General features: G+C 46.1%; 1 protein-coding gene across 1 annotated transcript in view; it reads left to right on the forward strand.

Moving 5' to 3' along the window:
• Positions 1 to 27,785, forward strand: part of LOC144688623 (disintegrin and metalloproteinase domain-containing protein 12-like) — an 812,806-nt gene that overhangs the window by 80,793 nt on the left and 704,228 nt on the right. Inside the window, exons 8-9 of the mRNA XM_078555419.1 lie at positions 1,914 to 1,985; positions 19,519 to 19,685. Coding sequence (XP_078411545.1) covers positions 1,914 to 1,985; positions 19,519 to 19,685 — 239 coding nt within the window. The remainder of the gene's footprint in view (positions 1 to 1,913; positions 1,986 to 19,518; positions 19,686 to 27,785) is intronic.

Genomic DNA, 27,785 nt, shown 5'->3' on the forward strand with positions numbered 1-27,785 from the left:
ACAGAATCCACTGAGAGCTCTGATTAAAGGAATGTCCCCCCCCGGACAGCAGACACCAGGGTAATTATTGTTTATTTTTGACCACCCACGTTTAGTTAGGTCTGACTAACTGTTGGGACCTCCTCAGAACCTCAGGGATTACGAACATTTGAACGTAGCCAGAGTGGTTGACAGTAAGGGATAAAAAAGGTAAATCAAAGTGAGACATCGTTGTGTGGAGTACCGCTGGCCGCCGATGAGAGGCTGGGGGATGGAGACTTACCGAATGCCCCTCTAAGGTGAAGAGCCTCGCAACAAATGAATTAGACATCGTGACCCAGGGACAGGCAGGTGGGAATACTTAACGGGTGTTCCCAAAGGTGAAGGGCTTAAACTTTCCAAGTAAGCGATTAGGCCAAGGCTGCAGTATTGTGGCCAATTCCGGGCAACACACTTTAGAAAGTGTTATGGCACAGCCGATGGTAAATGCTGAGTTGTTCAAATCCCAGAAGGAAACTTGAAACAACTGCCACAACTTGTTCTGCAATTTGTATATATTTCGAGATGCGTGCCTTGAATTCAGTGGTAATAAGACCACCAAGTCTTATGGGTTTTTACAATACTAGATTAAACATTTATTAATAAGAGAAACAATTTTAAGCACATACATATGTCTACAAATTAGTACTATAATAACTTCTAAATCCCCTAATTAATCTGATTCCCAGTTACACTTTCGCTAAGGCAACAGTAAGACACCTAGATCTTAAAAGACCCAGGCAAGGTGACACACAATAGCCTGAACCAGTTGAATTAGAAGTGAGTTTTCTTAACTTCAGTTCTTTGAAGACAGCAGCTTGAGGCATAGATGCTGATGGCTTTTCACACTTGTTAGATCTTAAAATGCTTACCCTTACGCAAAGCCTTCGCTCCTTTATACATATTTCCTCCTTGATTGCAAATTCCCATTGTTTCACTATCTCTTTGGACTTTACCTTTCTGATAATAAAGCTGTCCCATAGTACTAAGTCTTACCAGTAATCTTTGAGAAAAAAAAACAAACTGTTTCTGAACTCCACCTGGTAGGTGTTATATTTCGCTCCCTCTTTTGAAAACAATCTAGTCTGGTTTAATTAAAAATGTAAATGTCCTTTTACACCTTACACTCTAAACATGCCACATGTTTACCATGTTTATATCAAAGCCTTCAGACTAGCTGCCTTTAATCCAATGAAGTCTCACACACACATATATGCACACACAGCAACATATAGACACAGATGCCACTATTTTACAATAAATTCCAATAATGTTATTATATCTTCTTGATAAAAATACATCAAAGCCTTAGAGAGGATGCAGAATAGATTTCCTAGAGTGGTATCAGGGATGAGGGACTTCAGTTATGTGGAAGGAATGGAGAAGCTGGGACTGTTCATCTTCAAGCAGAAAAGGTTACAGGGAGAAGGTTTTAAAATCACGAATGGTTTTGATCAAGTAAATAAGGAGAAAGTATTTCCACTGGAAGAAGGTAACTAGAGGGCATAGATTGAAGACAAAGAACTAGAGGCAAGATCAAGAATCATCCTGCTCCACAGTAAGATCTGGAATGCACTACCTGAAAGGTTGGTGGAAGCAGATTTCATCAACAACGTTCAAAAGGGAATTGGATATCAAAAGGAAAAATTTGCAGGACTATTGGGACAGTGCAGACAGGAGTGGAATTAATTGGATATCTCTACCAAAGAATCGACTCAGGCACAATGGGCCGAATGATCTCCTGTGCTATATCATTCTATCATTTATGAAAATGGTTCATGGGTGGGATTGAGGGCAGTGGGTGGGATCATGGGGATTGTGGCTGTGATCATGGGGAATGTGGGTAGAGCTGTTTTGCTCACTGAATTATCACCAATCATTTGGTTTCCTTGCAGTATCAGAATATGGGGAATATTAGAGGTGCTGTGGTAAATCGAGTGATTGACATTGGAAATGCAGTGGACCTGGTGAGTATGGAGGCTGTGCTCACACTGATTGCAGGTTAGCTTATCTCTTCCAAACCTTTGTCAATTACTGTACCTGTTCATGGCCAGTCAGAATGTAGGTGACATTAAATGCAGTATTGTGGTTACCCACAATGCTTGAAATCATTGCCCTCAGATTTGTCCATTCATTGACTGCTCTGCAGAAAATTGCAAGACACTCAAAGTTAGAAGTACAACTGTAATTTATATGAGAATGATGTACCTAAACTCTGAATCTGGATAAATGTCTCATTGTAGGAAAATTCAGGAATTCTCATGTTATGCTTCCGCCTCTCACCCAGAACCATTACACTTTTCAAAAGCCTGTGAACTCCATCTGCTTAATGCGAATCAGGGCAGAAACTTTACACTGGCTGGAGTCACACCTAGCACAAAGTAAGATGGCTGTGGTTGTTGGAGACCAACCATCTCAGACCTAGGACATCACTGCAGGAGTTCCTCATGATCGTGTCCTAGACTAAGGCATCTTCATCTGCTTCATCAATGGCCTTCGCTCAAACATAACGACAGAAGTGGGGATATTCGCTGATGATTGCTTAATGTTCAGTATCATTTGTGACTCTCCAGACACTGAAGCAGTCCATGTGCAGAGGATGTGGACAACATTCAGGCTTGGGCTTATAAGTGGCAGGTATTTGTAACATTTGTGCCACACAAGTACCAGGTAAAGACCATCTCCAACAAGATGGAATCTAACCATCCTCCCTTAACATTCAATGGCATCACCATCACTGAATCTTCCACCATCAACATCCAGGTGATTATCATTGACCAGAAACTGAACTTGACCAGTCATATAAATACTGTGGCTGCAAGGACAGATCAGAGACTGAGGTATTCTGAGGTCTGAGGTTAATAATTTGCCTCCTGACTCCGCAAGGTCTGTCCGCCATGTACAAGGCACAAGTCAGGAGTGTGATGGAATATTACCTTCTGGCCTGAGTGAGTATGGCTCCAACAACACTCAAGAAGCTTGACACTGTCTGGAACAAAGTAGCCTGCTTGATTGCCACAACATCCTCCACCTTAAACATTCACTCCTCCACCATTGACACATGGTGGTAGTACTGTGTACCATCTACATGATGCATTGGAGCAACCCCATCAAGCCTCCTTCAACAGCGACTTCTAAACCTGCAACTTCTACCACCTAGAAGGACAAGATCAACAGACACTTCAGAACACTACCACCTGCAAATTCTCCTCCAAGCCACACAACATCCTGACTTGCAACAATAATCACTGTTCATTCACTGTTGCCAGAGCAAAATGCTGGAACTCCCTTCCTACATTGTCGATGTTCCTGCATCAGTTGGACTGCAAACTCTTCCTGGTCTGCCTCACACTCTGGCTGGTTTTACATTGATCCTGACCTAAGAATATAAGACCTAGGAGCAGGAGAAGGCCATTCAGCCATACAAGCCTGCTTCACCGTTTGTTAAGATCATGGTTGATCTGATTGTGGTCTCAACTCCACTTTCCTCTCTGCCTCACATAACCCTTGATTCCCTTGTCTATCAAAAGTCTATTTAACTCAGTGCTTTCGAGGGAATTCCACAGACTAACCATCCTCAGCGAAAAAAACTTCTCCTCACCTCCATCTTAGAAGGAAGACTTCTTATTCTTAAATGGTGTCTCCTAGTTTTAGCCTCTCCCACAAGAATCAACATCCTCTCAGCATCCACCTTGTCAAGCCCCCTCAGGCAGGTTCTTAGATTTTTCAATAAGATCACCCCTCATTCTTCGAAACTCCAATGGGTGTAGGCCAAACCTGTCTTACCTTTCTTCATAAGCCATTCATTTCAGGAATGAGTTGAGTGAACCTTCTCTGAACAGCTTCTAATGCAATTATGTCCTTTCTTAAATAAGGGGACCAAAACTGCATGCAGTATTCCAGATGTGGTCTCACCAAGGCCCTCTACAGCTGTTGTAAAACTTCCCCACTTTTATATTCCATTCCTCTTGCAACAATCACCAATATCCCATTTGCCTTCCTAATCTCTTGCTATACCTGCGTACTAATGTCTTGTGATTCATGTACCAGGACACCCAAATTGCTCTGTACACTGACTTCTCAACCTATCCCTATTGAAATCGCATACTGCTTTCCTATTCTTACTGCCAAAGTAGACACCCTCACATTTTTCCACATTATACTCCATCTGGCAAATTTTGCCCATTCACCTAACCCATCGATATTCCTCTTTAGACTTGATGCTTCTGCTTGACAACTTACTTTCCTACTAACCTTGGTGTCATTGGCAAATGTAGCAACCATATATTCGGTCCCTTCAATTGGTAAGGTAGCTGACTCAGCTGACTGTGTAACAGTTAACTGTCAATCACCTGAAGCCTGATTAGGGCCTGAATAGGTGTTAATTACTTAACTAGTGTGAGTCAACTCAGCTCTATTTAAGAAAGGGACTATTCAGAATCACACTACAGTGTGCTTGCACACGAACAGGGGAGAGACCTCATCCTGAGTGAGACACAGCCACAGTGAGTGTGGGTATTGGCAATTTGGTGCAGAGGGGAAGAGGTTCTCTTTGCATTTTTACTTTGCATTTTTACTTTGCTATCCAATTTCTTAAATCTTCAGAGAGTGGTCTTGCCCTGCTGCAGCAGTAGAGGCTACAAGGGAGAGGAGCAACAGGTAAGTACTGGGTAAGGTTGTGTAAGTATTTACTACTTTTATCACTTATAATTTAAGGTCTTTTTTTGGTTTATAGTTTGTATATTCCGTAGTAACGAGGATCAGGAAAGAAGGGCCCTAGAGTAATTGATTTAAAAGGTTTAATTTAAAGGGATAAGTCATGGCAGGAAAGCTCAAAGCCGTGGTGTGCTCTTTGTGCTCCATGTGGGAAGCTGGGAACATTTCCAGTGCCTGGGACCAGCATGTGTGCAGGAAGTGTGTCCAGCTGCAGCTCCTGGAAGCTTGGGTTTCAGAGCTGGAACGGCGGCTGGGGACACTGTGGAGCATCTGCGAGTCTGAGAGCATCGCGGATAGCACATTTAGAGAGGTGGTCACACTGCAGATGAAGGGACTTGAGGAAGGAAGGGAATGGGTGACCACCAGGCAGTCCAAGAGAAACAGGCAGGTAGTTCAGGAGTCCCCTGGGGTCTTGCTCGCAAATCGGTATTCCATTTTAGAGGCTGATGAGGGCGCTGGTTCCTCCAGGGAGTGCAGACAGAGCCAAGCTTCTGGCATCACAAGCAGCCTGTCTGTACAGGGGGGGAGGAAGGGAGGAAGAGCAATAGTAATAGGGGATTCTATAGTCAGGGGAACAGATAGGCGCTACTGTGGCCGTCAATGTGACTCCAGGATGGTGTGTTGCCTCCCTGGTGCCAGAGTCTGGGATGTCACTGAAAGGCTGCAGGGCATCCTGAAGGGGGAGGGTGATAAGGCAGAGGTCATGGCACATGTTGGTACCAATGACATAGGTAGAAAGAGGGAGGAGGTCTTGCATCAAGAATTCAGGGAGTTAGACAGTAGACTAAAAAGCAAGACCTCTCGGTTTGTAATCTTTGGATTACTCCCAGTGCCACATGCTAGTGAGCTCAGAAATAGGAGAATGGCGCAGATGAATACATGGCTTAAGAGTTGGTGCAGGAGGGAGGGTTTTAGATTCCTGGATCACTGGGACCGTTTCTGGGGAAGGTGGGACCTGTACAAGCGGGACGGTCTACATCTGAACCAGAGCGGGACTAACATCCTTGCGGGCAGGTTTGCTAGTGCTGTTGGGAGGAGTTTAAACTAATTCAGCAGGGGGCGGGGACACAGAATGTTAGCAGAATAGGGACACGTCAGAATATAGTAAAACAATCAAGTCAGAGGGAGTAGACCATAAGAGACCATAAGACATAGGAGCAGAAATTAGGCCATTCGGCCCATCGAGTCTGCTCCACCATTCAATCATGGCCGATAAGTTTCTCAACCCCATTCTCCTGCCTTCTCTCCATAACCTTTAATCCCCTAACCAATCAAGAACCTATCTATCTCGGTCTTAAATATACTCAATGACCTGGCCTCCACAGCCTTCTGTGGCAATGAATTCCATAGATTCACCACTCTCTGGCTAAAGAAGTTTCTCCTCATCTCTGTTCTAAAAGGTCTTCCCTTTACTCTGAGGCTGAGCCCTCGGGTCCTAGTCTCTCCTACTAATGGAAACATCTTCCCCACGTCCACTCTATCCAGGCCTTTCAGTATTCTGTAAGTTTCAATGAGATCCCCCCATATCCTTCTAAACTCCATTGAGTATAGACCCAGAGTCCTCAAACGTTCCTCAAATGTTAAGCCTTTCATTCCTGGGATCATTCTCGTGAACCTCCTCTGGACCCTCTCCAGGGCTAGCACATCCTTCCTGAGATACAGGGCCCAAAATTGCTCACAATATTCTAAATGTGGTCTGACCGGAGCCTTATAAAGCCTCAGCAGCACATCCCTGCTTTTATATTCTAGTCCTCTCAAAATAAATGCCAACATTGCATTTGCCTTCCTAACTACCGACTCAACTTGCAAGTTAACCTTAAGAGAATCCTGGACTAGGACTTCCAAGTCCCTTTGCACTCCAGATTTCTGAATTCTCTCCCCATTTAGAAAATAGTTTATGCCTCTATTCTTCCTACCAAAGTGCATGACCTCACACTTGCCCACGTTGTATTCCATCTGCCACTTCTTTGCCCATTCTCCTAACCTGTCCAAATCCTTCTGCAGCCTCCCCGCCTCCTCAATACTACCTGTCCCTCCACCTATCTTTGTATCATCTACAAACTTAGCCAGGATGCCCTCAGTTCCTTCATCTAGATCATTAATGTATAAAGTGAAAAGTTGTGGTCCCAACACCGACCCCTGCGGAACTCCACTAGTCACCGGCCGCCATCCTGAGAAGGACCCCCTTATCCCCACTCTCTGCTTCCTGCCAGACAGCCAATCTTCTATCCATGCTAGTACAGTTGCATTAAGTTTCAAGGGAGTAATGCAAGGCTGGATGGCCTCTACTTTACTGCCAGGAATATTACAGGTAAAATGGATGAGTTAAGGGTGAGGATTGACACATGGAATTGTGATATAATAGCCATCACCGAGACGTGGTTGAGGGAAGGGCAGGATTGACAACTCAAAATTCCGGGATATAGAATCTTCAGGTGAGACAGGGGAGGGGGTAAAAGAGGAGGAGGCGTTGCATTATTAGTTAAGGAGTCAGTTACTGCAGCAAGGAGAGATGATATCTTGGAGGGGGCATCGAATGAAGCTTTGTGGGTAGAGCAAAGGAATAAAAAAGGGGCAGCCACATTATTAGGTGTTTATTATAGACCCCCAGATAGTCAGCGGGAAATTGAGGAGCAAATATGTGCACAATTTGTGGAGGTGTGTATAAACAATAACAGTAGGGTAATTATATTAGGTGATTTCAACTTTCCCAACATTAATTGGGATAGAGATAGTGTTAAGGGCTTGGATGGAGTAGATTTCTTGAAATGTGTACAGGAGAACTTTTTAGGTCAATATGTAGAGGGTCCAACAAGGGACAGGGCAGTGCTGGACTTAATTCTGGGGAATGAAGCCGGACAGGTGGCTGAGGTGGTGGTGGGGGAGCATTTTAGTGACAGCGACCACAGCATGGTACAGTTTAAGTTTGTTATGGACAAGTTGCAAAAAAATGTTTTGGATTGGGGGAGAGTGGATTTTAGTAAAATAAGGTAGGATCTGTCCAAGGTAGACTGGGAACAGTTGCAATCGAGCGGGCCTCCACTGCGTCTCCATGACAGGAGCATTATTATAGAGTGTATGTGCATTGCTATAAGCCAGACTGGAGTCAAATATTCATAAATGCAATATGAGGATCTATGGTGTCTCCTCACTGAATGTCAGCATGTGTGCAGGAAGTGTCTCCAGCTGCAGCTCCTGGAAGCTCGGGTTTCAGAGCTGGAGCGGAGGCTGGGGACACTGTGGAGCATCCGCGAAGCGGAGAGTATCGTGGATAGCACGTATAGAGAGGTGGTCACACCACAGGCTAAGAGTCCACAGGCAGGAAGGGAATGGGTGACCACCAGGCAGGGCAAGAGGACTAGCAAGGCAGTGCAGGAATCTCCTGTGGCTGTTCCCCTGCAAAACAGATATACCGCTTTGGATACTGTTGGGGGGAATGGCCTCTCAGGAGAAAGCAGCAACAGCCAAATTTGTTGCACCACGGTTGGCTCTGCTGCACAGGGGAGGAGTAAAAAGTGTGGGAATGCAGTAGTTGTAGGGGATTCAATTGTACGGGGAATAGATAGGCGTTTCTTTGGCTGCAAATGAGACTCCAGGATGGTATGTTGCAACCCTGGTGCTAGGGTCAAGGATGTCTCAGAGTGGCTAGAGGACATTCTGAAGGGGGAGGGTGAACAGTCAGTGGCCGTGGTGCACATTGGTACTAACAACATAGGTAAAAAAAGGGATGAGGTCCTAAAAGCAGAATATTGGGAGTTAGGAAGTAAGTTGAAAAGTAGGACCTCAAAGGTAGTGATCTCAGAATTACTACCAGTGCCACATGCTATTCAGAGTAGAAATAGCAGGATATATTGGATGAATACGCGGCTGAAGAGATGGTATGAAGGGGAGGGTTTCAGATTCCTGGGGCATTGGGACTGGTTCTGGGGGAGGTGGGACCAGTACAAACCGGAAGGGTTACACCTGGGTAGGACCGGGACTGATGTCCGAGGGGGAATATTTGCTAGAGTGGTTGGGGAGGGTTTAAATGAAAATGGCTGGGGGATGGGAACCTATGCAAGGAGTCAGAGGAGGGGGAATCAAGGACAAGAACATAAGACAGAAAGCGGAATAAGAAAAGTGATAGGCAGAGAAATCAAGGGCAAGAATCAAACAGAGCCTCAGTGAAAAATAGTGGGAACGGGACAAGTAATGTTAAAAAGACTTTGTGCCTTAGCGCGAGGAGCATTCGCAATAAAGTGGATGAATTAACCACGCAAATAGATGTAAACAGGTATGATATAGTCAGGATTACGGAGACATGGCTGCAGGGTGACCAGGGATGGGAACTGAACATCCAGGGGTATTCAGTATTTAGGAAGGACAGACAAAAAGGAAAAGGCGGTGGAGTTGCATTGCTGGTTAAAGAGGAAATTAACGCAATAGTGAGGAAAGATATTAACTCCAACGACGTGGGGCACCTGTATGGGTAGAGCTGAGAAACACTAAGGGGCAAAAAACGTTAGTGGGGGTTGTATATAGATCCCCAAACTGTAGTGGTGATGTTGGGAATGGCATTAAACAGGAAATTAGAGATGCATTTTATGAAGGAACATCTGTAATTATGGGTGACTTTAATATGCATATAGATTGGGCAAATCAAATTAGTAACAATACCGTCGAGGAGGAATTCCTTGAGTGTATATGGGATGTTTTTCCGGACCAATATGTTGAGGAACCAACTAAAGAACAGGCCATCCTAGGCTGGGTATTGTGTAATGAGAAAGGAATAATTGGCAATCTAGTTGTGCGAGGCCCCTTGGGAATGAGCGACCATAATATGATAGAATTCTTCATCAAGATGGAGAGTGATGTAGTTGATTCTGAGATTAGGGTCCTGAATCTTAATAAAGGAAACTATGATGGTATGAGGCGAGAGTTGGCTATGATGAATTGGGAAATGTTACTTAAAGGGATGATGGTGGATAGGCAATGGCAAACATTCAAACAGCACATGGGTGAACTGCAACAATTGTTTATTCCTGTCTGGCACAAAAGTAAAACAGGAAAGGTGGCCAAACCATGGCTTACAAGGGAAGTTAGAGATAGTATTGGATGCAAGGAAGAGGCATACAAATTGGCCAGAAAAAAAAAAGCAGACCTGAGGTTGGGAGCAGTTTAGAATTCAGCAAAGGTGGACCAAAGGATTGATTAAGAAGGGGAAAATAGAGTATGAGAGTAAGCTTGCAGGGAACTTAAAAACTGACTGTAAAAGTTTCTATAGGCATGTGAAGAGAAAAAGATTGGTGAAGACAAATGTAGGTCCCTTACAGAAAGAAACAGGGGAATTTATGAGGAAATTGATGGGATTGAAGGCTGATAAATCCCCAGGGCCTGATAATCTACATCCCAGAGTACTTAAGGAAGTGGCCCTAGAAATAGTGGATGCATTGGTGGTCATCTTGCGAGATTCTATAGACTCTGTAACAGTTCCTACAGATTGGAGGGTAGCTAGTGTAACTCCACTATTTAAAAAGGGAGGCAGAGAGAAAATGGAATTATAGACCAGTCAGCCTGACGTCGGTAGTGGGGAAAATTCTAGAGTCCATTATAAAAGATTTAATAGCTGAGCACGTGGAAAACAGTGGCAGAATTGGACAGAGACAGCATGGATTTATGAAAGGGAAACCATGCTTGACAAATCTACTGGAATTTTTCGAGGATATAACTAGTAGAGTTGATGAGGGGGAGCCAGTGGATGTGGTTTATTTGGACTTTCAGAAGGCTTTTGACAAAGTCCACATAAGAGATTGGCGTGTAAAATTAAAGCACATGGGACTGGGGGTAGTGTATTGAGATGGATAGAAAACTGGTTGGCAGACAGGAAACAAAGAGTAGGAATAAATGGGTCTTTTTCCGAATGGCAGGCAGTGACTAGTGGGGTACCGCAGGGATCGGTGCTGGGACCCCAGTTATTCACAATATATATTAATGATTTAGATGAGGGAATTAAATGTAATCTCTACAAATTTTCAGATGACACAAAGCTGGGTGGGAGGGTGAGCTGTGAGGAGGATGCAGAGATGCTTCAGTGTGATTTGGACAAGCTGAGTGAGTGGGCAAATGCATGGCAGATGCAGTTTAATGTGGATAAAGGTGAGGTTATCCATTTTGGTAGCAAAAACAGGAAGGCAGATTATTATCTGAATGGCTATAGATTGAGAGAGGGGAACGTGCAATGAGACCTGGATGTCCTTGTACACCAGTCGCTGAAGGTAAGCATGCAGGTGCAGCAGGCGATAAAGAAGGCAAATGGTATGTTGGCCTTCATAGCCAGTGGATTCGGGTACAGGAACAGGGAAGTCTTGCTGCAATTGTACAGGGCCTTGGTGAGACCACACCTAGAATATTGTGTGCAGTTTTGGTCTCCTTATCTGAGGAAGGATGTACTTGCCATAGAGGGAGTGCAGCGAAGGTTTACCTGACTGATTCCTGGGATGGCGGGACTGACATATGAGGAGAGGTGGAGTCAATTAGATTATATTCGCTGGAGTTCAGAAGAATGAGAGGGGATCTCCTAGAAATCTATAAAATCTTAACAGGACTAGACAGGGTAGATGCAGGAAGGATGTTCCCGATGGTGGGGGAGTCCAGAACCAGGGGTCACAGTCTGAGGATATGGGGTAGACCATTTAGGACTGAGATGAGGAGAAATTTCTTCACCCAGAGAGTGGTGAGCCTGTGGAATTCGTTAGCACAGAAAGTAGTTGAGACCAAAACATTGTATGTTTTCAAGAAAGAAGTTAGATATAGCCCTTGGGGCAAAAGGGATCAAAGGATATGGGGAGAAAGCGGGAGCAGGCTATTGAGTTGTAAGATCAGCCATGATCATAATGAATGGCGGAGCAGGCTCGAAGGGCCGAATGGCCTACTCCTGCTCCTAGTTTCTATGTTTCTAGGTTGTCATCGCCCTCCACAAATCTAGCAGCTCAAGGGGCTCCCGAGCGCACCTGCCTCATCTGGCTAGTGCGAGGACCTCACCGTTGTCATCGTTGCTTCGAGGGCCTCCTCACCCTCATCCCTGTCGACATCCTCGTCATTGGTGGAGACCTCCAGCTCCTCCATCCCCTCCTCAGCCAGATCCTTTCTCCATTGCAGCACCAGGTTGTAAAGGGCGCAGCAGATGACAATGATGCGTGACATCCTCTGTGGACCATATTGCAGAGCTCCCAATGACCTGTCCAGGCACCGGAGCCTCATTGTCAGCATCCTGATCGTCTGCTCCATTAAGTTGTGAGTTGCTGCATGAGCCTTGTTATACCTTTGCTGTGCTGCAGTCTGAGGCTGCCGCACAGGTTTCATCAGCCATGGCCTCTGCAGTAGCCCTTGTCCCCAAGGAGCCATTCCTGCAGCTTCTGTGGACCCTGGAAGACGTCAGGGATCTGTGACCAACTGAGAATGCAGGAGTCGTGCACACTCCCTGGAAGCCGTGCGCAGACCTGCAGGATGCGTTTGTGGAGGTCGCACACCAGCTACACATTCAGTGAATGGGATCCCTTACGGTTGACATAGTTGATTGCGTATTGCGACGGAGATCTGAGCGCCACGTGAGTGCAGTCGATGGCACCCTGCACCTGTGGGAAACCCGAGATCTGGGCAAATCCAATCACTCTTGCTTCCTAGCTGACCTGGTCCTGGGTGAAATGCGCAAAGTTGTGTGCCCTCGTGAAGATGGCATCCATGACATCATGAATGCATTTGTGGGTGGAGGCTTGTGATATCCCACAGAGGTCACCTCTGGAGCCCTGAAAGGAGCTATTGGCATAGAAATTGAGTGTCGTGGTCACTTTCACAGCCACTGGCAGTGCATGCCCTCCATGTTCACATGGTGCCAAATCCTGCAGTAGCTGGGCAGATGTAACTGACCAGTTCCCTAGGCATGCGCAGTCTTCAGTGATATTGGTTCTCAGTCATCTGCAGGAATGACAGGCGGCGTCTATAGACCCTGGGTCTAACTAAGCGCCGACCAGCGACAGCCTGCTCTAGCTCTTCAGCGTGTGCTGGAACGCCAACCGCCCCTTCTTCTGAGGGTGCTAATCCTCCGTCAGCACGGCCAGTTGCCTTAGTCATTCTCATCTCAGTCGTTTTCGCTCTCTGTTCATCTCCATGATCCTGAAGTACTTCTGCTGCAGGATGAAAGGGAGAGACACATGGGTTACCTTGGATGTATTAACACCTTGTCTTGGTTAAGTCTGAAGGCCCCTTAATGCATCCTGGAGAGTGCTGGCAACCACTTGGATGGCCAGAGATTAGCATGGCTGCTCGAAACCCCACCCACCTCCACTGCACTCCATCTGACTGATTGCCAGCAGCTTTGCCCATTGGACTGCATGCTGCGTACATATACACCCAGTCCTCTTTGATCCTGCGCACCCTTTAGAATAGTACCCCTTATTTTATACTGCCTCTCCATCTTCTTTGTAGCAAAGTGTATCACCTCACACTTCTCCACATTGAACTACATCTGCCATCTGCCCAGTTTGGGTTCCGCCAGGGCCACCCAGTTCCTGATCTCATTACAGACTTGGTTCAAACATGGACAAAAGAGCTAAACTCCAGAGGTGAGAGTGACTGCCCTTGACATCAAGGCCACATTTGACTGAGTGTGGCATCAAGGAGCCCTAGCAAAACTGGAGTCAATAGGAATCAGGGGGAAAACTCTCCGCTGGCTGGAGCCATACCGAGCACAAAGGAAGATAGTTGTGGTTATTGGAGGTCTGTTATCTCAGTTCCAGGACATCACTGCAGGAGTTCCTCAGGGTAGTGTCCTCAGCCCAACCATCTTCAGCTGCTTCCGCAATGACCTTCCTTCCATCATAAGGTCAGAAGTGGAGATGTTTGTTGATGATTGCACAATGTTCAGCACCATTCGCAAAGCCTCAGATACTGAAGCAGTCCATGTCCAAATGCAGCAAGACCTGGACAATATCCAGGTTTGGGCTGACAAGTGGCAAGTAACATTCGCACCACACAATTGTCAGGCAATGACCATCTCCAACAAGAGAGAATCCAACCATCACCCCTTGATAAAAGAAAAGTACTGCAGATGCTGGAAATCTGAAACAAAAACAGAAAATACTGGAAAAACTCAGCAGGTCTAACAACATCCGTGGAGAGAGAGAAAGAAAACAGTTAACGTTTTGAGTCCTTATGACTCTTCTTCAGAGCTATAGAGAAGTAAAAATGTAATGAAATTTATCCTGTTTAAGGGGGATGGAGCAGGTGAAGCTGGATAGAAGGCCAGTGATAGGTGGAGGCAAAGGAGAGATTGCCAGTAATGTCATGGACAAAAGGGCAAAGGGATGTTAGTGATAACGGTACTGGCTAAAGGAGGTGCTGATGGTGGCATTAAGGTCAGAAAGCAGAATGTGATAATAGCAGGACAAAGGTAAGCGCTCTGGAAAGAACAACATGAATAAGTGACAGATAGCCCGGGTGGGGGGAGGGGATGGTGGTGGGAAAAAAGATTGAAAATAGGATGAAAGGTGGGGATAAAACAATGAATCAAAATACAAATAAATGAAAATAAGTGGATAAAAAATAAAAATGAATTAAAAAATGAAAATATTAAAATTAAAAAATGAAAATGAATATTGAAAAAAGGGACAAAAAGGGGGTGAAGATGGAGAAGAAAGTTCATAGTCTGAAGTTGTTGAACTCAATGTTAAGTCCAGAAGGCTGTAAAGTGCCTAGTCGGAAGATGAGGTGCTGTTCCTCCAGTTTGCGTTGAGCTTCACTGGAACAGTGCAGCGAGCCAAGGACGGACATGTGGGCATGAGAGCAGGGTGGAGTGTTGAAATGGCAAGCGACAGGGAGGTCTGGGTCATGCTTGCGGACAAACCGAAGGTGTTCTGCAAAGCGGTCACCCAGTCTGCGTTTGGTCTCTCCAGTGTAGAGGAGACCGCATTGGGAGCAGCGAATGCAGTAGACTAAATTGAGGGAAGTGCAAGTGAAATGCTGCTTCACTTGAAAGGAGTGTTTGGGCCCTTGGACTGTAAGGAGGGAGGAGGTAAAGGAACAGGCGCTGCACCTTCTGCGATTGCATGGGATGGTGTCCTGGTAAGGGGATGAGGTGTTGGGGTGATGGGACGAGTGGACCAGGGTGTCCCGAAGGGAATGGTCCTTACGGAATGCCGACGGTGGGGGTGAAGGGAAGATGTGTTTGGTGGTGCCTTAATGCCACCATCAGCACCTTCTTAACTCTGTTTTTTTTTCTCTCCACAGAAGCTGTTAGATCTGCTGAGTTTTTCCAGCATTTTCTGTTTTTGTTTCATCGTCCCTTAATGTTCAATGGCATTATCATCACTGAATCCCCCACTATCAACATCCTGGGGGTTACCATTGACCAGAAACTGAACTGGACTAGCCATTTAAATACTGTGGCTACAAGAGCAGATCAGAGGTCAGAAATCCTGCGATGAGTAACCCACCTCCTGACTCCCCAAAGCTTGTCCACCATCTCCAAGATACAAGTCAGGAGTGTGATGGAATACTCCCCACTTGTCTGGATGAGTGCAGCTCCCACAACACTGAAGAAGCTGGACACAGTCCAGGACAAAGCAGCCCACTTGATTGGCACCACATCCACAAACATTCACTCCCTCCACCACCGACGCACAGTAACAGCAGTGTGTACCATCTACAAGATGCATTGCAGGAACCAAGGCTCCTTAGACAGCACCTTCCAAACCCATGACCCTACCACCTAGAAGGACAAGGGCAGCTGATAGATGGGAACACATCACCTGGAGATTCCCCTCCAAGTCAGTCACTATCCTGACTTGGAAATATACCGCAGTTCCTTCTCTGTTGCTGGGTCAAAATCCTGGAACTCTCTTCCCAACAGCACTGTGGGTGTACCTACACCACATGGACTGCAGCGGTTCAAGAAGGCAGCTCATCACCACCTTCTCAAGAGCAACTAGGGATGGGCAATAAATGCTGGCCCAGCCAGCGAAGCCCACATCCCATGAATGGATAAAAAAAACCTATCTGCCCGCTCCACCAATGTGTTGATGTCCCTTTGAAGTTCTACACTGTCGTCGTCAGAGTTTACAATTCTCCCAAGTTTTGTGTCATCTGCAAACTAGGGTCCCAATACCGACCCCTGGGGAACTCCACTACAAACCTCCTTCCAGCCTGAAAAATACCCATTAACCATCACTCTCTGTTTCCTATCCCTCAGCCAATTTTGTACCCACATTGCTACTGTCCCTTTTATTCCATGACATATAACTTTCCTCACAAGCCTGTGTCTGGCACTATATCGGACACCCTTTGGAAGTCCATATACACCACATGAACAGCCTTGCCCTCATCAACCATCTCTGTTACCTCTTCAAAAAACTCCAGCAAGTTAGTTGGACACGATTTTCCTTTAACAAATCCATGCTGACTCTTCCGAATCAATCCACATTTTCCCATGTGATTATTAATTCTTTCCCGAATAATTGTTTCTAGAAGTTTCCCCACCACCGAAGTTAAACTGACAGGTCTGTAATTGCAGGGCATATCTTTACAACCTTTTTTGAACAAGGGCGTAATGCTTGCAATTCTCCAGGCCTCTGGCACCTCCCCCGTATCCAGGGAACATTGAAAGATTATTGCCAGTGCCTCTGCAATTTCCACTCTCACTTTCTTCAATATTCTTGGATGCATCTCATCCGGTCCTGGTGCCTTATCAACTTTAAGTACTGACAGCTTATCCAATACCACCTCCTTATCAATTTTGAACCCTTCCAGTGACTGAGTTTCCTCCTCTGTCACCATGGTCAGGGCAGCATCTGCCTCATAGGTAAAGTCAGATGCAAAGTATTCATTTAGCATCTCAGCTGGTCTCCTCCCAGTCTGCTTCACAATGATGCTGACCTGCTTCACACTTCTCCCGGTCTCCTTCACAGTGATGCTGACCTGCTTCACACTCCTCCCGGTCTCCTTCACAGTGATGCATACCTGCTTCACAATGAAGCTGACCTGCTTCATACTCTTCCCGGTCTCCTTCACAATGATGCTGACCTGCTTCACACTCCTCCTGGTCTGCTTCACAGTGATGCTGACCTGCTTCACACTCCTCCCGGTCTGCTTCACAGTGATGCACACCTGCTTCACACTCCTCCCGGTCTGCTTCACAGTGATGCATACCTGCTTCACACTCCTCCTGGTCTGCTTCACAGTGATGCACACCTGCTTCACACTCCTCCTATTCTGCTTCACAGTGATGCATACCTGCTTCATAATGATGCTGACCTGCTTCATACTCTTCCCGGTCTCCTTCACAGTGATGCTGACCTGCTTCACACTCCTCCTGGTCTGTTTCACAGTGATGCTGACCTGCTTCACACTCCTCCCATTCTGCTTCACAGTGATGCATACCTGCTTCACAATGATGCTGACCTGCTTCACAATCTTCCCGGTCTCCTTCACAGTGATGCTGACCTGCTTCACACTCCTCCCAGTCTGCTTCACAGTGATGCACACCTGCTTCACACTCCTCCCATTCTGCTTCACAATGAAGCTGACCTGCTTCACACTCCTCCCATTCTGCTTCACAGTGATGCACACCTGCTTCACACTCCTCCTGGTCTGCTTCACAGTGATGCACACCTTCTTCACACTCCTCCCATTTTGCTTCACAGTAGTGCACACTTGCTTCACACTCCTCCCATTCTGCTTCACAGTGATGTATACCTGCTTCATAATGATGCTGACCTGCTTCATACTCTTCCCGGTCTCCTTCACAGTGATGCTGACCTGCTTCACACTCCTCCCAGTCTGCTTCACAGTAATGCATACCTGCTTCACACTCCTCCCAGTCTCTTCACAGTAATGCATACCTGCTTCACACTCCTCCCATTCTGCTTCACAGTGATGCATACCTGCTTCACAATGATGCTGACCTGCTTCACAATCTTCCCGGTCTGCTTCACAGTGATGTATACCTGCTTCACACTCCTCCCAGTCTGCTTCACAGTGATGCACACCTGCTTCACACTCCTCCCATTCTGCTTCACAATGAAGCTGACCTGCTTCACACTCCTCCCATTCTGCTTCACAGTGATGCACACCTGCTTCACACTCCTCCTGGTCTGCTTCACAGTGATGCACACCTTCTTCACACTCCTCCCATTTTGCTTCACAGTAGTGCACACCTGCTTCACACTCCTCCCATTCTGCTTCACAGTGATGTATACCTGCTTCATAATGATGCTGACCTGCTTCATACTCTTCCCGGTCTCCTTCACAGTGATGCTGACCTGCTTCACACTCCTCCCAGTCTGCTTCACAGTAATGCATACCTGCTTCACACTCCTCCCAGTCTCTTCACAGTAATGCATAACTGCTTCACACTTCTCCCATTCTCCTACACAGTGATGCTGACCTGCTTCACAATGATGCTGACCTGCTTCACACTCTTCCCGGTCTCCTTCATAGTGATGCTGACCTGCTTCACACTCCTCCTGGTCTGCTTCACAGTGATGTATACCTGCTTCACACTCCTCCCATTCTCCTTCACAGTGATGCTGACCTGCTTCACAATGATGCTGACCTGCTTCACACTCTTCCCATTTTGCTTCACAGTGATGCATACCTGCTTCACACTCCTCCCATTCTGCTTCACAATGATGCTGTACTATGGAACTGTTTGCAGCACACTTGGCATGTCATTCTCTGCTGTTGTTCTATGTTGTGTGCCATTATAACTTAATGCAGTTTATTTGAATTTTGTCTTGCATTTGGCCAAATGGTTTCAGATAAACCCAGTCAGCTGAGTTCCTAATGTTACGACCACAGCCGGTGTTAATTGCTGCGCAAACCAAGTCCCAGAGTGAAACTTGGCTTTCGGGCCACCAGGTTTTTTTTGTATCCTGAAAATGAGAAGAAGACGTGCCGATCTCAGCAGTAAGAGATCCAGGAGCACTACTGGGTTTTTAAAACTTAAAAGTAAAAGTTTTATTAACAAACAAAAGCTTAAACTTACAGTTACACAATTAAGGTTAGTCTTACAAGACATTACCCCAAAACTCTCTACTTGGTCAAACCCACAAGTAAATGCCTTCCAGGCAACACTCCCTTATATATGTTTAAATATGAAATCCAGTAATATTACAAAAGACAAACTGCTGTAGCTTCAATAAAGGTATACCACATGACCTTTACCCTCTTCCACTCTGCAGTGGAATCCACTTCAGAATAAAACTGCTTGCTGCAGCCCAAGACTTTTCTGGCTTGACTGGATGGGTGATTCAAACTGCATCCTCTCCCAGACCAGAGCTCCAGCTATCTCAACAGCTCAAACAGCTCCAGCTATCTCCAGTCATCTCCAGTTTAACAGCTATATACAGTAGCTCTAATATACGCTTTTCACCTTTCATCTCAGTCCTATTGTCCTCACAACCCTTTGAAGCTAAAACCCTTCCAAATATAAGATCTTTCATGTTTCCATCTTGTCTTTGCATTTGGGTCAATAAAATGTCATATCCCATGCAGAGATTTTCTTGTCACCTGTGATAAACAAACTCTCAACTCATCTAAAAATGCAAATGTTAGATCTAACCTATCTACTTGTACCTCAACTTAACACCTCTATCCTTTTCATGTTTCCAAACCTCCAGACAACCTTCCCCAGCCTAATTAAATCACACACACAGACAGAACCCCCCCCAGCCTTGTTTACAGAATAACACAATATCCCCCAAAATATTAAAAAATAACATCCATTCTTACGCTAACACTTCTTCTTTGCAGTACTACAGACCATTTAACCTTCGCATTGCTCTGATTGGAGTCGAGGTGTGGACCAGTGACCAAATGAATTTCAGCAGGGATTCTGCAGTAACCCTAGAAAACTTTCACGTCTGGAGACGAGAAGAACTCCTGCCAAGACTGCCCCATGACAATGCCCAATTCATCACGTGAGTACCTGGCACCGAAACATGCTCACATCAAACTAATGCTGGGCAGGAGATAGCTATTTTTTAATATTCATCTGTACCTGCAGGCATCACTGACAAGGCTAGCATTTACACCCCATCTCTAATGGGCCTTGAGAAGGTGGTGGTGAGCTGCCTCCTTGAACAGCTGCAGTCCACCCGGTGTAGGTACACCCACAGTACTCTTAGGAAGGGAGTGCTGCCATGAGGAAGGAACTAATATATTTCCAAGTCAGGATGGTTTGTGACTTGCAAGGGGACTTACAGGCTGGTGGCGCTCCGATCCATCTGTTGCCCTTGCCCTCCCAGTGCTAAAGGCTGTAGGTTTTGGGGGCGTTGTCGAAGACTCGTCAAGTTGTTGAAGTGCATCTTGTAGATAGTACATACTGTAGCCACTGTGCACTGGTGGTGAAAGGAGTGAATGTTTAATTTCGATGGGTGGAGTGCCAATGAAACCTTCGTTTTGTCCTGGAAGATGTTGGGGCTTCTTGGGTGCTGGTGGAGTTGTACTCATCCGGGCAAGTGGAGAGTATTCCACCACACTCCTGACTTGGAGTGGTTTGATACAACTGCATGGCTTGCCAGACCATTTCAGGGGGCAGTTAAGAATCAGCCACATAGTTGTGGGTATGGAGTTACATGCAGGTAGATCAAGTAAGGATGGAAGATTTCCTCTCCTGAAGGACATGAGTGATCTGGATAGGTTTTAGGACAATCCTTGAGATTAATTAATTGAATTTAATAATTATTATTATTAATAATAATAATGAATTGAATTTAAATTCCCCCAACTGCTGAGGTAAAGATTTGAATTCATGTTTCCTAGGCATTAATCCAAGCCTTTGGATTGCTGATCCAGTAGCATTACCACTATCCTCAATTACTGCCCCATCAGTCTGTATGTGCAAAGTGATGAGCCAGAATCTTCGGGTTGGCGTGCGGGGGGGGTGGGCCCTGCTCGCCGACGCATAAAATGACACGGTGTGATGTCGGGCGTGCGCCATTCTGATTCTCAGTTCGGCAGGTGTGCACCAGAGTTGGCTGCGCACCCACCAAACTGACAAAGGCCCATTAAGGCCATTTAAAAACAAATTAAGAGAATTAACGAAGCTACCGGTCCAACTTTAAGGCTGGCGGTGGGGGAGCAGGCGAAGAGCCCAGGCGGCCTTTGCATTAATCATGAAACCTCATCCACAGGCGGGATGAGGTTTCATGAAGGATTTATAAATCAAATAAATTTTTAAATTAAAATTCATTGACATGTCCCAGCTCATGTGACACTGTCGCTCTCACTTCTCCTCCCTTCTTGAGTTCCACTGTCACATGAGGGGACATGTCTGAAATTTTTTTTTTCCTTTATTTAAATGAATGAATGCATAACGAAATTAAACTTCCTGAGGCAGCTCCGTGCATGCGCGAAAGAGTGCAGGCACCGACTCAGCCCAGTCCCCCCCGCTCGCACAGGGAGCACTCGGTGCTTCCGGCAGCGCGTCACGCTGGGCGGGCCTTAATTGGCCCGCCCACGTAAAATGGTGGTGCGTAGCCGATCGCGGGCAGTGATTGTCTGCGTGCCCTCCCCCGCTCAGCCCCCGCTCAGCCCCCACCCCTGACGGGGAGAAAATTCTCCCCACAAAGTTCCTGTTGACGGTGCTATCAAGTGAGATGTACTGAGCAACAACCTGCTCACTGCTGCTTAATTTGGGTTCTGCCACAGGCCACTCAGCTCCTGACCACTTTACAGCATTTTTTAAACATGGAACTCAAGAAGGGAGGAGAAGTGAGAGCAACTGCCCTGGACATCAGGGTAGTATTTGACCGAGTGTGGCATCAAGGAGCCCTAGCAAAACTGGAGTCAATGGGAATCAGGGGGAAAACTCTCCGCTGGTTGGAGTCATACCCAGCACAAAGGAAGATGGCTGTGGTTGAACATAAGAACATAGGAAACAGGAACAGGAGGAGTATATTGCCCATCAGGCCTGCTCTGCCATTCACTATGATAACGGTTGATCTTTGGCTTTAACTCCATTTTCCCGCCTGTTCCCCATATCCCTTGATTCCCAAAGAGACCAAAACTTTGTCGCAGAATCACAGAATCTTTGCTAAGCAGGAGGAGGCCATTCCGCCAATCGAGTCTGCACTGGCTCTCTGAAAGAGCATTCTACCTAGCCCCACTCCCCTGCCTTATCCCTGTACCTTGCACATTCTCTCTTTTCAGATAGCAATTCAATTATTTTCTGAATACCACAATCGAAACTGCCTCTGCCACTCTCTCAAGAAGTTTCTCCCGGACTCCAACCACCCTCTGGGTGAAATTTTTTTTCCTCGAATTACTTTTACTCCTTTTGCCAATTATTTTGAATCTGTGCCCTCTAGTTCTTGATGTTCCCTTGAGTGGGAACAGTTTCTCACTATTTACCCTGTCCATACCCCTCAGGATCTTGAACACCTCTACCAAGTCTCCTCTCAGCCTTCTTTTCTCCAAGGAAAATAGTCCCAACCTCTCCAATCTATCCTCATAGCTACAGTTCTTCATGCCTGAAATTATTCTTGTGAATCTCCTCTGTACTCTCTCCAATGCCTCCACACCCTTCCCCAAGCATGGCACCCAGAACTGGACACAGTACTCCAGATGAGGCTTAACTAGTGTCTTATACAAATTCAACATGACCTCTTTACTCTTGTACTCAATCCTATTAATAAAGCCCAAGATATTATATAGTTTATTAACTGCCCTCTCAACATGCCCTACCATCTTCAATGACTTCTGTACATATACACCAAGGTCACTCTGTTCCTGCACCTCCTTTAGAGTTACTTCCCTTTATTTTATACTGTCTCTCCATATTCCTCCTGCCAAAGTGAATCACCTCACACTTCTCTGCATTGAAATTCATCTGCCACTTGTCTGCCCAATCCACCAACATGTCTATGTCCCTTTGAAGTTCAAGATTATCCCAATCACAGTTGACAACATTTCCACTCTCTGTATCATTTGCAAATTTTGAAATCATGCCCTGAACACCACAGTCTAGGTCATTGATATATATCAGGAAGAACAAGGGTCCCAACATTGACCCCTGGGGAAACTACAATGCAAAGCCGCCTCCAATCTGAAAAACAACCATTTATCACTACTCCCTGTTTCCTGTCACCCAGCCAATTTCTTATCCAAGTGCCTAGTTTCCCTTTTATTCCATGAGCTAGAATTTTGCTCACATGTCTGTTGTTTGGCACTTTGTCAAATGCCTTTTGAAAATCCATATACACCACATCAACAGCATCAACCTTCTCTGTTACCTCCTCAAAAAACCCCAGCGAATTTGTTAAAGATGATATTCTCTTAGCAAATCTGTGCTGGCTTTCCTTAATTATCCTGCACTTGTTTAAGTGACTACTGATTTTGTCCCAAACGATAGTTTCCAGAAGTTTCCCTACCATGGAAGTTAGACTGATTGGTCTGTAGTTGCTGACTTTATCCTTGCACCCCTTTTGAACAAGGATGTAACATTTGCAATTCTCCAGTCCCCTGGCATCACTCCTGTGTCTAAGGAAGACTGGAATTACCTCTGCAATTTCCACTCTCACTTCCCTTAGTCACCTTGGATGCATCTTCTCATTCAGCCCTGGTACCTTATCAATTTTAAGCAAAGATAGCCTTTCTAACATCTCCTCCTTCGCAGTTGTAAATTCTTCTAGTGTACCAGTTACCTCCTCGGCCTGGGTAGCATCTTCTTCCTTTGTAAAGTCAGATGCAAAGTCCTCATTTTATATCTCTGTTATTTCTCTTGCCTCCACGTGCAAGTCCCCTTTTTTATCCCTAATCGGCCCTCCTCTTTCTTTTACCATCCTTTTATTATTTACATGCTTATAGGAGACCTTGGGATTCCCTTTTATATTAGCGGCCAGCCTCTTTTCATGCTCTCTCCTTGCTTTTCTTATTCATTTGTTCACTTCCCCTCTGGTCCTTCTATATTCAGCCTGATTCTCTATTGTATTTTCTATCTGATATTTGTTGCACACGCACTTCTTCCTTTTCACCTTCACCTCTAATCCTCTTGTCATCCATGGTGCTCTGGATTTATTTGTCCTACTTTTCTCTTTCAAGGGAATATACCTTGACATTGCCTGCAATACTTTTTTTGAAGGTAGCCATTGTTCAGCCACCGTCTTTTCTGCCAACATTTGATTCCAACTCATTCGACTCAGGTGCGTCCTCATCCCGTCGATGTTGGGTTTCCCACAATTAAATCTCCCTGTTCTGGATTGTTCCTTGTCCTTCTCCATAGCCAACCTAAAGCTTATAATGTAATGGTCACTGTCCCCTAAATGCTCCCCAGAACCAGGTCCAACAGTGCCGGTCCTCTCATTGGACTGGAAACATACTGTTGCAGGAAATTATCTTGAACACATTCCAGGAACTCTTGCCCCTCTTCACTATTCCTAACCTAGTCTATATTTCAATAATTGAAGTCCCCCATTACAATTACTCCATAATTCTTGCATCTCTCTGTACATTTCTTTGCAAATTTGTTTCTCCACATCCCTTCCACTAGTTGGTGATCTATATACTACACTGATCTCCTTAGGCAGCACCTTCCAAACATACAACCACTACCATCTAGAAGAACAAGGGCAGCAGATGCATGGGAACACCACCACCTGGAAGTTCTCCCCCAACCACTCACCATCCTGACTTGGAAATATATCGCTGTTCCTTCACTGTCGCTGAGTTAAAATCCTGGAACTCCCTCCCTAACAGCACTGTGGGTGTACCTACACCACATGGACTGCAGCGGTTTAAGAAGGCAGCTCACCACCACCTTCTAGAGGGCAATTAGGGATGGGCAATAAATGCTGGCCCAGCCAGCGAAGCACACATCCCGTGAATGAATTTTTAAAAATCAATGTCATTGCACCTCTTTCCCCCCCACTACACTTTTTTTCCTTTCTTGTTTCTCCTAAACACCTTGTACCCAGGAATATTTAACACCCAGTCCTGCTGTCCTTTGACACAAAAACAAAAATAGCTAGAAGCAGAAAGTAGGAAATTACATGCCAGTTAGCTTAACTTCTATCATAGGAAAAATGCTGGAATCTATTATTAAGGAAGTTATAGCAGGGAACTTAGAAAATCCCAAAGTAGGGTCAACATGGTTTTGTGAAAGGGAAATTATGTTTGATGTGGATGTGGTGTACATAGATTTTCAGAAGGCATCTGACAAGGTGCTACATGACAGTTCATGGTACAGGGGGAGTGGGGGTGGTGAATTGCTGCGGTACATTTTATAGGTAGAACACACTGCCGCCACTGTGTGTTGATGGTGGAAGGAGTGAATATTTAAGGTGGTGGATTGGGTGCCAATCAAGTGGGCTGCTTTGTCCTGGATGGTGTCGAGCTTCTTGAGTGCTGTTAGAGCTGCACTCATCCAGGCAAGTGGAGGAGTTTTCCATCGCACTCCTGACTTATGCTATGGCGATGGTAGACAGGCTTTGGGGTGTCAGAAGGTGAGCTACACTCTGCAGAATTCGCAGCTTCTGACCTGCTCTTGTAGCCACAGTATTTATATGGCTAGTCCAGTTCAGTTTCTGGTCAATGGTAACCCCCAGGATGTTGACAGTCGGGGACTCAGTGATGGTAATGCCATCGACTATCAGGGGAAGATGGTTAGATTCTCTCTCATTGGAGAAGGTCATTGCCTGCATTTGTTTGGCACGAATGTTACTTGCCACTTATGAGCCTAAGCCTGGATATTGTCCAGGTCTTGCTGCAGATGGACACAGATTGTTTCAATATCTGAGGAGTCGCAAATGGTGCTAACATCTGTGAACATCCCCACTTCTGACCTTATGATGGAGGGAAGGTCATTCATTGATGAAGCAGCTGATGATGGTTGGTCCTAGGACACTACCCTGAGGAACTCCTGCAGTGATGTCCTGGAGCTGAGATGATTGACCCCCAAAAACCATCTTCCTTTGTGAAAGGCACGATTCTAACCGGCAGAGAGTTTTCCCCTGATTCCCATCGATTCCAGTTTTGCTAGGGCAAAATGTTACACCCAGTTAAATGCTCCCTTGATGCCAAAGGCAGTCACTCTCACCTCAACTCTTGAGTTCAGCTCTTTGGTCCATGTTTGGACCAAGGTTGCAATGACGTCAGGGGTCGAGTGGCCCTGGTAAAACCCAAACTGAGCATCAATGAGCAGGTTATTTCTGAGTAGGTGCTCTTGATGGCACTGTCAGTGACACTTTCCATCACTTTGCTGATGATCGAGAGTAGACTGATGGGGCGGTAATTGTCCGCTTTGTATTCATCCTGCGTTTTGTGCACAGGTCATACCTGTGTAATTTTCCACATTGCCCAGTAGGTGCCAGTGTTATAGCTGTACTGGAACAGCTTGGCTAGAGGCACAGCTAGTTCTGGAACATACGTCTTCAGTACTATTACTGGAATACACTAGGCATACCTTAAAATGAGGTGCCAACCTGGTGAAGCTATAACACAGGAGTACTTGCACGGCAAACAGCATAAGCAGCAAGTGATAGACAGAGCTAAGCGATCTAACAACCAAAGGATCAGATCTAAACTCTGCAGTCCTGCCACATCCAGTCGTGAATGGTGGTGGACAATTAAACAACTCACTGGAGGAGGAGGCTCCACAAATATCCCCATCCTCAATGATGGAGGAGCCCAGCACATCAGTGCTAAAGATAAGGCTGAAGCATTTGCTCTAATCTTCAGCCAGAAGTGGTGAGTGGATGATCCATCTCAGCCTCCTCCGGAGGTCCCCAGCATCACAGATGCCAGTCTTCAACCAATTCAATTCACTCCACGTGATATCAAGAAAGGGCTGAAAGCACTGGATACTGCAAAGACTATGGGCCCTGACAATATTCCGGCTATAATACTGAAGACTTGCACTGCAGAACTTGCCGTGCCCCTAGCCAAGCTGTTCCAGTACAGCTACAACACTGGCATCTACCCGGCAATGTGGAAAATTGCCCAGGTATGACCTGTACACAAAAATCAGGACAAATTCAACCTGGCCAATTATCGCCCCATCAGTCTACTCTCGATCATCAGTAAAGTAATGGAAGGTGCTGTCAACAGTGCTATCAAGCGGCACTTGCTTAGCTATAACCTGCTCACTGGCGCTTAGCTTCAGCTCCTCCAGGGCCTCTCAGTTCCTCTCAGTGTGTCAACTCTGCCCAGAGGAGATCAGCTATCCATAGCTGAAAATGGATGAATGATCTCACCCACACAGCCAGCGTAAGTCAACCTTCTCATCATTCTCAGCTCACGCTCACACAAGCCCCTTAGACAATCTATGGCTGACAGTCCACAGGGATCTCACACACTACCAGCACAAGGGACATCACTCCACTCTGCCAAACACACCTTGACAGCTCCAGCTAGGCTCACATCATGTGCAGCTCATGTCCTCATACAGTGCATGGTTCCACTTAGCACCCCCACCAGCAGACACCCTTAACATCTTCATTGGAATGGGTCCAGCTCAGATACTCCCCATCTGTCTTTATACAGGCCAAGCTCACCCACAATAAAAGTGAGAGACCCTAGACCGGTGAGGGCATGCCTGAGATCAGGGCCCTCGCATAGTTTGAGGAGTGAGATTTCCACCTTACCAGAGAGGACTGGGATTGTGCCAGCAGTGATGGTGTGGTCAGCGCACAGACCCAAGTGAGGACCCTGCACCATCTGATCCTTCGGACAGCGATACTGTGAGTGCAATGTTATGTTTTGGAGTCTGATGCCACGTGCTGCTTATTGCTACTCTCTTTCTTAGGCGCCTCTGCCTAATGTTCCCAGGACGCCTGGAGTCAGCCTCTCCCCACAATCCCCCTCGGATGGGGATCCCAAGGGCACCATATTTGAAAACCCCTCACAGCGCTCACACACACCCTCCACCATCACAGAGACACATACCTCGAAGGAACCTAGATCTAGAGGAGGCTCGGTGTTACAATCTGGTGAGCACGGCACGGATTCTGGTCTACAGCAGGTGGAGGCAGGGACATCCGGGTGATCCGACACTCTGAGGAGGGCTAGAGCCCAGGATTCTG

Source organism: Cetorhinus maximus, chromosome 1 (genome assembly GCF_964194155.1).
Source record: "Cetorhinus maximus chromosome 1, sCetMax3.hap1.1, whole genome shotgun sequence".
NCBI lineage: Eukaryota > Metazoa > Chordata > Chondrichthyes > Lamniformes > Cetorhinidae > Cetorhinus > Cetorhinus maximus.